The 13,489-nt window shown below is 37.7% G+C and overlaps 1 protein-coding gene across 2 annotated transcripts in view; it reads right to left on the bottom strand.

Moving 5' to 3' along the window:
* Positions 1 to 524: 524 nt before the first annotated feature.
* LOC122788430 (oocyte zinc finger protein XlCOF6-like) overlaps positions 525 to 13,489 on the bottom strand; it is a 436,284-nt gene continuing 423,319 nt past the window's right edge. For both annotated transcript variants that reach the window (XM_044055497.1, XM_044055498.1), the window contains exon 4: positions 525 to 2,374. In XM_044055497.1, the coding sequence (XP_043911432.1) occupies positions 561 to 2,374 (1,814 nt within the window). In that variant the 3' untranslated portion in view covers positions 525 to 560. The remainder of the gene's footprint in view (positions 2,375 to 13,489) is intronic.

The following is a 13,489-nucleotide window of genomic DNA, read 5'->3' as shown; positions in this document are numbered from 1 at the left end:
GCTGGCATTATTACCCTTTCATTCTGTGGTACAGGTTCATACCACCTTAGCCATTCATATGTCAAATCTTGACCAACATATGATTGTTCCAGCGATCTCTTTATTGTGGGCTTTATAATTTTCTTTTATTTTCTTCTGGTCATGCTTTTCTCCACTTCTGCTTTGAGTTTCATAACATTTCCTTTTTAAAATGCTTTATATAATCTATGTAGCATAATTTTACACTTTTCGCCTTCTTCTTACTTTAGAACATTCACTTTATTTGGCGCCAGTGATGACAACAGATGTACATGTAGACCCACAATTACTGACCTATGCATACAAGTAACTGCAAGGACATCAATGCAAGACCAAAGGATACATCTGTTTTTTATATAAAACACAGGCATTAAGCAGCATTCTTGCCTTCCTTTCCGACTGATCTAACACATTTAGGAACAGCTGATTAATCCAAAGCACAGAGCTCAAGTTGATTTATAGCTTGAACTTTATTCAAAGATATTAAAGGAGTTTTCAGTGTTAGTTTTAGCCTTCTAAATTATCCTTATTGAGCTTTAGTCTCATATTTTGTATTGCTGACTCTTTCTAATGTGTATTTTCACATGGGTTGACAGTGTAGTCTTTTGTGCAAAACTTTTGCCACAAGTTATACACCTATGTGGCTTTTCTCCACTGTGTAACTTCTCATGTACAGAAAGTGTAGTCTTTAGTGTAAATCTTTTTCCACATATACCACACCTATGCAGCTTTTCTCCTGTGTGTATTTTGCCATGGGCTGAAAGGTATGTCTTCCGTGTAAAACTCTTGCCACAAGTGATACATGTGTAGGGCTTCTCTCCAGTGTGCACTTTTTCATGTATTGAAAGGTGAGTCTTCCGTATAAAACTCTTGCCACATGTGATACATGCATATGGCTTCTCCCCAGTGTGTATTTTCTCATGTGATGAAAGGGTACTCTTTCGTGTAAAACTTCTATCGCATGTGACACATTTATATGGCTTTTCACCGGTGTGTATTTTCTCATGGTTTGAAAGGGCAGTCTTGTATGTAAAACTCTTGCCACATGTGGCACATTTATATGGTTTGTCTCCACTATGAACCTTTTCGTGGTTTGAAAGGGTGGTCTTCAATATAAAACTCTTGTCACACATGGCACATTTATACTTCTTTTCTCCAGTATGTATCTTCTGATGTGTTAAAAAGTAAGTCTTTGTTGTAAAACTCTTGCCACATGTGATGCACGTATATGGCTTCTCTCCAGTATGTGTTTTCTCATGGATCAAAAGAATATTCTTGTATGTAAAACTCCTGTCACAAGTGGAACATTTGTATGGTTTGTCTCCACTGTGGATTTTTTCATGGTATGAAAGGGTGGTCTTCAATGCAAAACTCTTGTCACACACTACACATTTATACATCTTTTCTCCAGTGTGTATTTTCTCGTGAGCTGAAAAGTAAGTCTTTGTTGTAAAACTCTTGCCACATGTGATGCATGTATATGGCTTTTCTCCTGTGTGCATTTTCTCATGTTTTGAAAGGCTAACCTTTAGTGAAAAACTCTTGTCACAAGTGGAACATTTATATGGCTCATCTCCGGTATGTATTTTTTCATGTATAGAAAGGGAAATTTTCTGTGTAAAACTCTTGCCACAACTGGCACATGTATATGGCTTTTCACCTGTATGTATTTTCTCGTGTGTAGAAAGGTGAACCTTCTTTCTAAAACTCTTGCCACATGAAGTGCATTTATAAGGTTTCTCTCCAGTGTGTATTTTTTCATGAGCTGAAAGTGCAGTCTTTTGTGTAAAACCCTTGCCACAAGTGGCACACTTATGTGGCCTTTCTCCACTGTGTATTTTCACATGTACTGAAAGTGAAGCCTTTCGTGTAAAGCTCTTGCCACAAGTGGCACACGTATGCAGCTTTTCTCCAGTGTGTACATTCTCATGTTTTAAAAGGGCAGTTTTCTGTGTAAAACTCCTGCCACAAGTTGCACATTTATATTGTTTTCCTCTAGTGTGAATTTTCTGGTGGAGTGAGAGTTCACTCTTTTGTGAGAAAGACTTGTCACATCCATCACACTTATGAGACTTTTCTCCAGTGTGCATTTCTTCATGTGTTAATTGGGCCACCTTCTGTATAAAACTTTTACTTGTAAAATGTTCATAGAGTTTCTCTCCATTTTGGCTTCGGTGAAGCAGTTTAGTGGTAGATTTCAACGTAAAACTGCTGTGATATGTGGCACTGTCACATGGTCTTGATTCATTGTTTGCTTGTGTGTTGTCTGTAATGCTCTTATCAAATTTAGAATTGCAATGACCTTGAACTGACAACTGTTGACTCTGAATCTCACTGTGACTCGAATACCTGCTGACTAAACATACAACAAATTAGAACAAGGTAGTGGTAAACATTTTATTTTCATGGCTTAAATGTTGCATGTTGCTGTATACAGTCCATGTTAATGAAAACTCTATTTTTCAAATTTTAGTTAAGATTCAATTTTAAGTTCATCACATTTAACTAAATGGCATTTCACAGGAATGAAGAAATTATTACCACAATAATTATCAGGCCCTCATACTAAAGCACAGCAACACTTTTTGCTCCCTAACTGCTCTCTAATTACATTTTCCCTAAATATTTATTTTAAAATCTCAGTACTCTGTCCACGATGTGCTTCATTCATTCTCTCTCTCTCTCCTCTGTATATCTTCCTGAGTTTCTGACAACAATCGCCATCTGTTATCACCAGCAACTCTAAAGTTACCACACACTTCAACATCACTGTCACTTCAGCTTCACGGTGTACTTATCACTAATGGAGTCAGACGTACACAATCCTAAGATTTTACTAACATGAGACTGGCTTTTGTTTCAGAATAAGCCATGTATAATCCCTTCACTTTCATTGTATTGGCCTTAAGCATTTACCAAGTCCCAGGAATAACTCAGGCAAATGGTAGCATTCTTACAACATTTAATATATTTCAAATTGAAAGATTTTAACTTTATATAATTACAGAAAACACATCACTCACCATCATTAATTCAGAGAGTCTTTATAATACAAATACACATGTTTTGTAATTAAAAAGTTATTTTTGCACAGTAAGTGGGTTTAGTTCTTACCTGCTATGCAAATGCAAGCTTCAGTGTTTCTGTTACTGGATTCTCAGATCATCTGTTTATTGTCCGATGAGATCTCCAGTGAAGAAACAATAATAGTAAAGGTAGTTTATGTAATCTAGTATGGATATACCTACATCTTCTAAAGGAATTTTTGCTACTGATATAAAAATTCATTTCGGAACTCAGGAGCATTATACTCTGACATTTATATAAAGAAAGCTGCATAGCTATGGGCTCAGAAAATACATTTGTGATTACTAAAGTCTGCATAGCTATGGGCTCAGAAAATACACTTGTCATTATTGAAGTCTACATAGTTATGGACTCAGAAAATACACTTGTCATTACTGAAGTCTGCATAGTTATGGACTCAGAACATACACTTGTCATTACTGGTCTGCATAGCTATGGGCTCAGAAAATACACTTGTCATTACTAAAGCCTGTATAGCTGGGAAGCAAAATATCTACAAAACCCTCCAACAAAAGCTCATGTTCTGATTCTGTTTAGGTAAGGTGACAACACACCCTCATTTGTTTTATCCTTTTTACACTATAAATAATTCTGTTTTTACAGGCAGGGTTTGAGTTGTGGCTGGTTCACATCCTCTCTTCTTGTTGTATCCCTTTTATACTATAAATAATTCTACCTTTTAAAGGGAGGGTTCAAGTTAGGGTCGGTAAACATCCTCACCTTTTGTTTTCTTCTTTTTATGGTATAAATAATTCTGTCTTTTACAGGCACACTTCCAGTTAGGGTTGGTACACATCCTCTCCTCCTGTTGTATCACTTTTATACCGTAAATAATTCTGTCCTTTACAGGCCTGGTTTGTATTAGTCTTGGTACACATCCTCTTCTTTTGTTTTATCCCTTTCATACTATAAATAATGTATTTTACTGGCACGGTTTGAGTTAGGGTTGGTACACCATCATCTCCTCTTGTTTCATCAATTTTTTACAATAAATAATTCTGCCTTTTACAGGCAGGGTTTCAGTTATGCTTGGTACAAATCCCTTCCTCTTGTGTTATTCCTTTCATATAACAAATAATTCTGTCTTTAACAAGCAGGGTTCAAGTTACATTTGCTAAACATCCTCTATTGCTTTTTTATCCATTTTATACTGTAAATGATTTTGTCTTTGATAAGAGGCTTAGTGTTAAGGTTGGTATGCATCCTCTCCTCTTATTTTTTTCCTTTTTATACTATAAACAATTCTTCCTTTTACGAGCAGGGTTCGAGTTACAGCTGGCCCACATCCTCTCCTCCTGTTTTATATCCTTTTCATATTACCAAGAAAAAACAGAATCCAGCAGTCAGTTCCAACACAAGGGCTCCAAACTTTTTTGGACTTTTGCCCTTTCATATTACAATTAATTCTGCCTTTTACTGGCAGGTTTAGATTTAGGGTTGTTACACATCCTCACATCTTCCTTTATCCCATTCATGCTATAAATGATTCTGTCTTTTACAGGCAGGGTTACAGTTAGAGTTGCTTTACCATCCTCTCCTCTGCCTTTATCCCTTTTATACTGCAAATAATTCTGTCTTTCACAGACAGGGGTAGAGTTAGGGTTGGTACACAATCCTCTCTTCTTGTTTTATGCCTTTTATACTAAAAATGATTCTCTTTTACAGGCAGGGCTAGAGCTAGGGTTGGTACACATCCTCTCTTCTTTTATCCCTTTTATACTACAATTAATTGTGCTTTTTATAGGTAGGATTAGCATTATGGATGGTATGCATACTTTCCTTTTTTTAACCCTTTAATAATTTAAATAATTCTGTCTTTTAAAGGCAGGGTTTAAGTTAACGTTGGTCCACATCCTCTCATTTTGCTTTGTCCCTTTTAAAGTATAACTAATTCTGCCTTATACAGTCAGGGTTCAAGTTATGGTTGTTAAACATAATTTCCTCTTATTTTATCCCTTTGATGCTACAAATAATTCTGTCTTTTACAGGCAGGCTTAGGGTTAGTGTTGGCACACTTCATCTCCTCTTGTTTTATCACTTTCATACTACCTGCCTTTTGCAGGCAGGGTTAGAGTTAGGGTTGGTCCAAATCCTCTCTTCTTTCATCACTGTTATACTACAAATAATTGTGCCTTTTACAGGTAAAGTGCAGGCAGGGTTAGAGTTATGGTTGGTACGCATCCTCTCCATTTTTTGTCCCTTTTATACTATAAATAATTCTGTTTTTACAGGCAGGATTAGAGTTAGGCTTGGTACACCATCCTCTTCCTCTTACTTTATCCTTTTTATACTAAAAATAATTCTCTCTCTTTTGCAGATAGGGTCAGATTTAAGGTTGGTACACATTATCTCCTCTTGTTCTATCCCTTTTATACAACATGCACGATACAGGCAGGTTTATTGTTATAGTTGGTATGCATCCTCTCCTCTTGTTTTATCCCTTTTATGCTATAAAATATTTCTGTCTTTTTCAGAAAGACAAGGTTATGAGTTATGGTTGCTATGAATCCTCTCTGCTTGCTTTATCCCTTGTATACTACAAAGACTTTTGCCTTTTACAGGCAGGGTTAGAGTTGTGGTTGGCACGCAGCCTCTCCACCTGTTTTATTACTTTTATACCACAAAAATATGTATTTTACAGGCAGGGTTCAAGTAATGGTTGATACACATACTTTCAACTTTTTTACCCCTTTCATAATATAAATAATTCTTCCTTTTACAGGCAGGGTTCAGGTTAGCATTGGTACACCATCCTGTCCTCCTGTTTCATCAATTTTATACTAAAAATAATCCTGTCTTTTACAGGCCGCGTTAAAGTTATGGTTGGTATGCATGCTTCCTACTTGTTTTATACCTTTTATGCTATAAACAATTCTCTCTTTTGCAGACAGGGTTTGAGTTAGGGCTGGTACACACCATCTCCTCTTGTTTTACCCTTTTTATACTATAAGCCCTGTACAGGCAGGGTTAGAGTCACTGTTGGTATATATCTTCTCCTGCTGTTTATCCCTTTTATACTATTAAATAATTCTGTCTTTTACAGACAGGGTTAGTGTTATGGTTGGTATGCATCCTCTCCTCTTATTTTACCCCTTTTTCTACTAATAATAATTCTGCTTTTACAGTCAGGATTAGAGTTATGGTTGGTATACATCCTCTCCTCTTGTTTTATCCCTTTTATACTGCAAATAATTGTGCCTTTTCCAGGCAAAGTGCAGGCAGGGTTAGAGTTATGGCTGATAAGTATATCCATTTTTTATCCCCTTTATACTATAAATAATTCTGTCTTTTACAGGCAGGGTTCGAGTTATGGTTGGAATGCATTTGCTTTTTTTTTTTTTATCTTTTCTGTACTGCATATAATTCTCTTTTACAGACAGGATTCAAGCTATGGTTCTTAACATCCTCTCCACTTGTTTTATCCCTTTTATACTATAAACGATTCTGTCTTTTATAGGCAGGGTTACAGTTGGTACACATCTTCCCCTCTTGTTTTATCCCCTTTACACTACAAATAATTTTATCTTTTACAGGCAGGGTTTGAGATATGGTTGGTACACATCCTTTACTCTTGCTTCATCCTGTTTATACTATCAGTCCCAAGCAGTGCCTCAGTAGTTACCAGGGCTGCAACGTATTATCAATGCAGACAGTTCTTATGGTTTGCTCCCTTCAAACGAGCATAATAATGGCAACTCACAAAGTTAAAAGAGGCAGAAGTTGAACAAAACAAAGTTCAACTTCACAAAAACAATCGCTATCAACTTTTCAAGTGTAGCAAACAGACGAAGAACGAATAAAAAGTTCTTAAAATCCAAATAACAGCTTTATTGTTAGCGCTTTCACCGACAGGCTTCATCAGACAATGAAAACCATTAAGATCATTCCTTTTAAATAATACTTCACATACCCAACAAGCCAATCATATCAAAGTGTAGAACTAATGAACTAATTAATTACATCACTTCCCTCAATTACATAAAATACGCTAGCCCTAACTGTTAGTTACTAAAAACATTTATAATAACTACTAAAAAATATATAAATATTTATATGAATATAAAAACAAATATATATATATATATATACATACAAAACATATATATATATTATAAATATATAACACAATAAACAACAATTTGATAGACAATATTTCTGTTCATCAGTACAAACTTCAGAGGGACTTTATCATTTAGAACAGTAGATTACTATTTAATAGACAATTTTCTATTTTTCAGTACAGGCTTTAAGGGAACCTTGTCATTTAGACCAGGGATGACATCAGCCCTGAGTCGTACTATCCAATTTAACTCACATTCTTCTGTAAAGTTACATACATCTCCACCTCTTTGTGTAACTCTAACTTGTTGCAGGACCATAAAACTAAATGTATGCAGTGAACCCTCCATACTTACATGTTTCGCAAGTGCATTATGTATGTAACCTATCCGTATATTATAAATATGGTCTCTGATCCGCTCACGTAACTTCCTATTGGTCTTGCCAATGTAAAATGCGTGGCATTCAGTGCACTTGGCAAGGTACACTATATTTTCACTCTGACAATTAGTATGTGTATTAAAAATAAACTCCTTCTTAGTAATGGGATGTACAAACTTACATTCTGTGTTAATATACCTGCATTGTCCACAATCACCACATGGTAAAGTGTTAGCAGATACCCTTTCTCTCTCCACTTCTCTCCTAACTAAGGGGCGATGGCACAACATACGTTTTAGATTTTTCTTATTCTTAAAAGAGTAAGATGGAGTGGGTCCTACTATACTAGCTATCTTCTCATCCAACAGTAACATATCCCAATGCTTAACCATGATTCCCTCTATAATATCAATGTCTGCTGTATAATATAAGGGGACTCTTAAAAATTCATTTCCCCTTACTATTTGACTCGTCCTATTCATATTTCCTTCATTGGAAAAATAAGGCTTAGCCTTTGTAGTTCTCAATTCATCCATAGAATCAAATATTTTATTTAATTCTCCACTATTATACTTACGTTGTTCAAATCTAGCATACAAATTGTCTAATTCACTTCTATAATTCCCTTCCAAGGGATTCAACCTTGAGGCTCTCATACATTGGCCTTTAATAATATTATTAAAGACAAATCGCGGATGCATGCTGTCCCGATGTAATATATTGTTCTTATAGCATTTCTTCCTATGAATTGAAGTGTTAAGTAACCCATTCGTTAGCCTTTCTATATGGACATCTAAAAAAGAGACGTTCAACCTAGAACAACTAGCTGTAAACTCTAAATAAGTAGTTAACGAGTTTATCTTCTCTATGAAGTCTAGTAACTTTTGTTCACTTCCTCCCCAGATAAAAAACACATCGTCTACAAAACGTCTGTAGAACGAAACGTATTGTCTATACTCATCTAACTTAAACAGACTTTCCTCCTCCCATGCGGCCATCACTAGGTTGGCGTAGCTATTGGCACATGAAGTGCCCATAGCCACGCCATCCTTCTGCATAAACATCTCATCTCCAAACAAAAAAACATTATTCTGTAGTATTATTTCCAGAAAGAATGTAGTGAGGTCTATAATCCTAGTACTAAGTTCAGAATTATTAACCAGGTATGAATGCACCTTGTGGATTCCTTCATCATTGGGTATCATGGTAAATAGACTCTTCACATCTAATGTGACCATGATGAAGGCTTCATCCTCATTTCTGTTCTTTGTACTATCATACAAATCAATGAGAAACTGTTTTGTGTCCCTCAAAATAAATTTATTGGCCTCTACAATAGGTCTCAGGGTGGTTTCAACATACACTGAAAGGGGCTCTGTAACCCAACCACTTCCTGAGACAATTGGACGCATTGGAGGATTTTCTCTTGACTTGTGGATTTTTGGTAGGCCTTGTATTATTGGTATCAATGGGCAATCTACCTTCAAGAATTTAAACAATTCTAGATCTATATCAAAGTTCTGTAAAAGTTCAACAAGCGTATTTTGTATAGAGGAGACCTTACTTCTAACTTCATCCTCACTAACCTGTACATAGAATTTATCTTCACTCAACATCTGTTTCATACTAAGAGTGTAGTCAACACTGTCCATTAACACTATTGGCCCTCCCTTATCTGCAGGTCTAATGGCCAACGATATATCATTTATTAAACCATTTAGAGATTCCCTTTGTGTATAACTAAGGTTATACCTCCTAGGCTTGTGCTGACTTTTTAATTTCATCTCATGTATATCATTTTCAACAAGTCTCGAAAATGTATCAATAAGAGGATGTAAGATAGGTGTATAAACACTCTTAGACTTCAATTTAGAATGTTGGGAATTGATTGTATTGCCAAAGTCAAGTTTTAACTGTGTATTACGAGCAAACATTTTAATATCTAGAATCAAATCAGTCAACCTACTACTTGAAGTTGGAATAAATGTAAGTCCTTTATTCAGGACTAATTCTTCTTCATGTGTCAATACTTTACTAGAAAGATTTACCACTAACGTTTCTCCATCTGTTCCCACATTTTCTTTAGAGTCGGGCCGGTGAAATCTCCATCTGAGCCCTTCCTCTTTTGCCTCCCCCTGCTGAATGACCTGTTCCTCCTGTACTGAGACTGTTGTACAATAGGAAAAGGTGTTTCAAAATTATGGGTAGATCTATTCCCCAAACTTGGCCCATTCTCAGCTCTAACAGAAATCTTACTCCTAACAACTGGATGTTCCTGTGAGTTAATAGGTATACTATCTGTGTCAACAGTTCCTTCACCTTCTTGTGATATATCTGTGTCATGTCTTTCTTGATTAATGCCTCCTAATGATAAACTTTGTGGTTTACTCTGAATAACTGTGTTAGTCTCATTACCACAGGCCAGAGTAACCTCTGGTCGTGAGTTAACACTGCCCTGAAAAGTTTGTACCACATTATTCTTATTTGGTCTATTACTACCTCCATGAATGCGTTCAGTAACAGTGTTTACCTCATTGTTCACATTTCCAACATTAAACTTAGGCCAAGTAAATACATTGCCTAAAGAAAAGTCCTTAGAATCCCTAATTATTTTTCCTTTCTTTTGTTCAATCAACTTTTTCTCATAATTCAGTCTCAAAAATGTCCATCGGATACTTCAAGAGCATCCGCTCCTGTTGCTTAACAATTTCACGTTTAATATTCGTTTCTTCTTCTGCAAAATACTCATTCATCAATTTCATATAACTAAAACTTAACTCTAAGTTAAGTTGTTGCCATTTAATTAATAGTCTTGGATAAACATTGCCCGTAGTGGGCATCTTAAGTATGCGTAGGCCTCTCGGCACTATTCTTCTTTTTATGCATACCTCAAAGTGTTGGCGTTGAAGTTGCCAACGTTTCAGTTTTAAAAAGTCCAGTTCCAACTTGTTCATATCTCCTATCAATTCCATCGCATCTGCTACCCTCGCGTCGCGTTCACCATCAACGACTGCTGGTTCAAACGACATCAAGGTATTCGTCGCTCCGGATACACACTGATGGAAGCGCTCCCACTTCCGGTCCGTCACTGGCATCCCAGGGACCGTATACGGTAGTTCGATATCTGTTGGTCCTCCATTCGATGTCCCTGTATTATTCGCCATGTTAGCCTGGTATCGTAGAACACAAATTAATACGATCAATACCACACCACACCAAGCTATAAAAACTACTGCGGCAAAAAGTATAAATGTAAAGTCAGTCCCAAGCAGTGCCTCAGTAGTTACCAGGGCTGCAACGTATTATCAATGCAGACAGTTCTTATGGTTTGCTCCCTTCAAACGAGCATAATAATGGCAACTCACAAAGTTAAAAGAGGCAGAAGTTGAACAAAACAAAGTTCAACTTCACAAAAACAATCGCTATCAACTTTTCAAGTGTAGCAAACAGACGAAGAACGAATAAAAAGTTCTTAAAATCCAAATAACAGCTTTATTGTTAGCGCTTTCACTGACAGGCTTCATCAGACAATGAAAACCATTAAGATCATTCCTTTTAAATAATACTTCACATACCCAATTCCTGCTTAGGCTTTCCGCCAGCACATTGTCTTTGCCTGGAACAAACTGGGATTGCAACTGTATGTTTAAGCTCAGTGATTTTTCCCAAAGATTCATTGTCAGTCTGCAAAGGGGGTAAGAATGGGTGCCCCCCTGCTTGTTTATGTACCACATGACAGTGGTGTTGTCTGTCCGTATTAGCAGGTGGCCTTGCTGAAGTTGTTGTCGAAAGGCCTCGATGGCATGCATGACTGCCAGCATTTCTTTTTGGTTGATATGCAGATGTGTTTCCTTTGGAGACCATTGTCCTTGAATACATCTGCCCTCCATGTGCGCCCCCCATCCAAGGTCTGAGGCATCTGTGGTCATTGTTTGTGTTATTTGTGGTTTTTTGAATGACATACCTGTGTTTGCCTGGCTTACCGAGGCCCACCATAGGAATTCCTTTTGTAGGCATGGAATAAGCGGTATGGTTGTCTCTAAGTTGTTGCTGTGTTGAGACCATAAACTTTTTAGGTACCATTGAAGCTTTCTCATGTGTAGTCTTGCTAATGGAACCAGGAGAATGCATGATGCCATGTAACCCAGGGCCTGTAGGAATCTCCTTGCAGTCATCTGGGTGAGCTTTGCCAAACCTTTGAAATAATGAGTTAACTTCTTTTGCTTGTCTTCTGTCAGGTAAGCCATTTGAGAGGTTGTGTCTAGATTGGCTCCTAAGAAAGTAATCTGCTGGGATAGCTGCAGTCTTGACTTTTGGAAGTTGACTGTGTATCCCAGAGCTTGTAGCAATTGAATGACATAATCCAAGTTTTTTGCCAAAATCAGTTTGTCGTCCGCTTGTATGAGGCAGTCGTCCAGGTATGGGTAAATTTGAATCCCCTGGAGCCTGCAATGAGCAATTACTGAAGCCAGGCATTTTGTAAACACTCTGGGTGCAGTAGATAAGCCAAATGGCAATGCTGAGAATTGATAATGCTCTGGCCCTGCAAGAAATCTGAGGTATCTTCTGCAGCTGTGTCTGATAGGGACATGCAGGTATGCCTCCTTGAGGTCCAGAGTAATCAGCCAAGACCCCTTGCCCAGCATGGGAAGGAGTTGCTGTAAGGTCAGCATTTTGAACTTTGGTACTATGAGAAAGGTGTTTAATGCGGACAAATCCAGTATTGGTCTCCATTGTGTTTCTTTTCTTGGAACAAGGAACAGTCTTGAGTAAAACCCCTGGCCTTGTTCTTGTTGTGGAACTTTTTCTATTGCATTGATCTGAGCAAGCAGAGAAATTTGCTTGAAAGCCTCTGCCCTCTGGTTTGCGGTAGGTTTGGCATGCCTTGTTTCCTTGGTAAGGTATGAAAGTGGAACCTGTAGCCTTGGTCTATAATGTCCAAAATCCATTTGTCCTTTGTCAATCTGTGCCAATTGTCTGAAAACTGAGATAATTTTCTGCCCAAGGGAGCTTCTGTTTGCTCTTTGGTAAGCGGAAGTAGAGAAAAGTCATTGGGATTGTCCCTGTGGGGCAGGAGAAGCCCCTGTGTCACTTCTTTGGTTTCCTGGTTGCCATTGTCGTCCCCTGTAGGAACCTCTGTATGGTCCTCTTCCTCGGCCACGCCTGCTTTTGCCCCTTTGAAATCTTTCAGTATTAGGAAAGGACCAGTTTTTTGAAGGTCAATTCCTGCTGAATCTGGGTGGCTGAACCTGGAGGAAATCTTTGACTGTCTGAACTGACTTGGCTTTTTCCTCAATGGTCTTTAATACATCTTTAGCATTAGCACCAAAAAGCTTGTTTTTTTCCAAGGGTGCATCAAGAAGTTTTGCCTTAACATGATCTGGTAGAGGTTGTTCTTTTAACCATGCATGTCTGCGAATGACCACCCCTTCCATAGCTGCCCTACATGAAGCTTCCAATGCATCATATCCACACTGAAGAAAGTGATTGCTAACTTGCTGAGAGTTGTGTACAGCCTCCTGCAAAGACTTCCTATCTAAAGGACCAGGAGAGGCTAAAGTTTTCTGTAAATCATCTAACAGGAAATCCTGATATTGAAACATATGAAAGAGACAATTGAGAGCTCTCATAGATAAAGTAGTGGAGGTGTAAACCTTCTTCCCCCATCTCTCTAATGACCTAGCTTCCCTGTTGGAAGGCAAAGGATTTTTGGAGGTGGTAGCTGAAACTCCTTTCGGCCCCTGTGAAATAGTTTCTAAATCAACAGCAGGGGCCTAAAGAAATGAGAATGTGTTTCTGGGACCCTATAGTATCTGTCCGGCTTGGCAGGAGCAGGAGGGAGAGTATCAGGGGTAACACTGGAGTCAGAGTATAAATCATCCAAAACATCAAGCACTGGAGGTATAGCTAAGGGCCTGTGCTGGGGCTTTTTAAGGAAGGTACG

This window comes from Protopterus annectens, chromosome 13.part0 (genome assembly GCF_019279795.1).
Source record: "Protopterus annectens isolate FY-2018-M chromosome 13.part0, PAN1.0, whole genome shotgun sequence".
Classification (NCBI taxonomy): Eukaryota; Metazoa; Chordata; order Ceratodontiformes; family Protopteridae; genus Protopterus; species Protopterus annectens.
The sequence above is the reverse complement of the archived record's forward strand: the minus strand, read 5'-3'. Positions and strand labels throughout refer to the sequence as shown.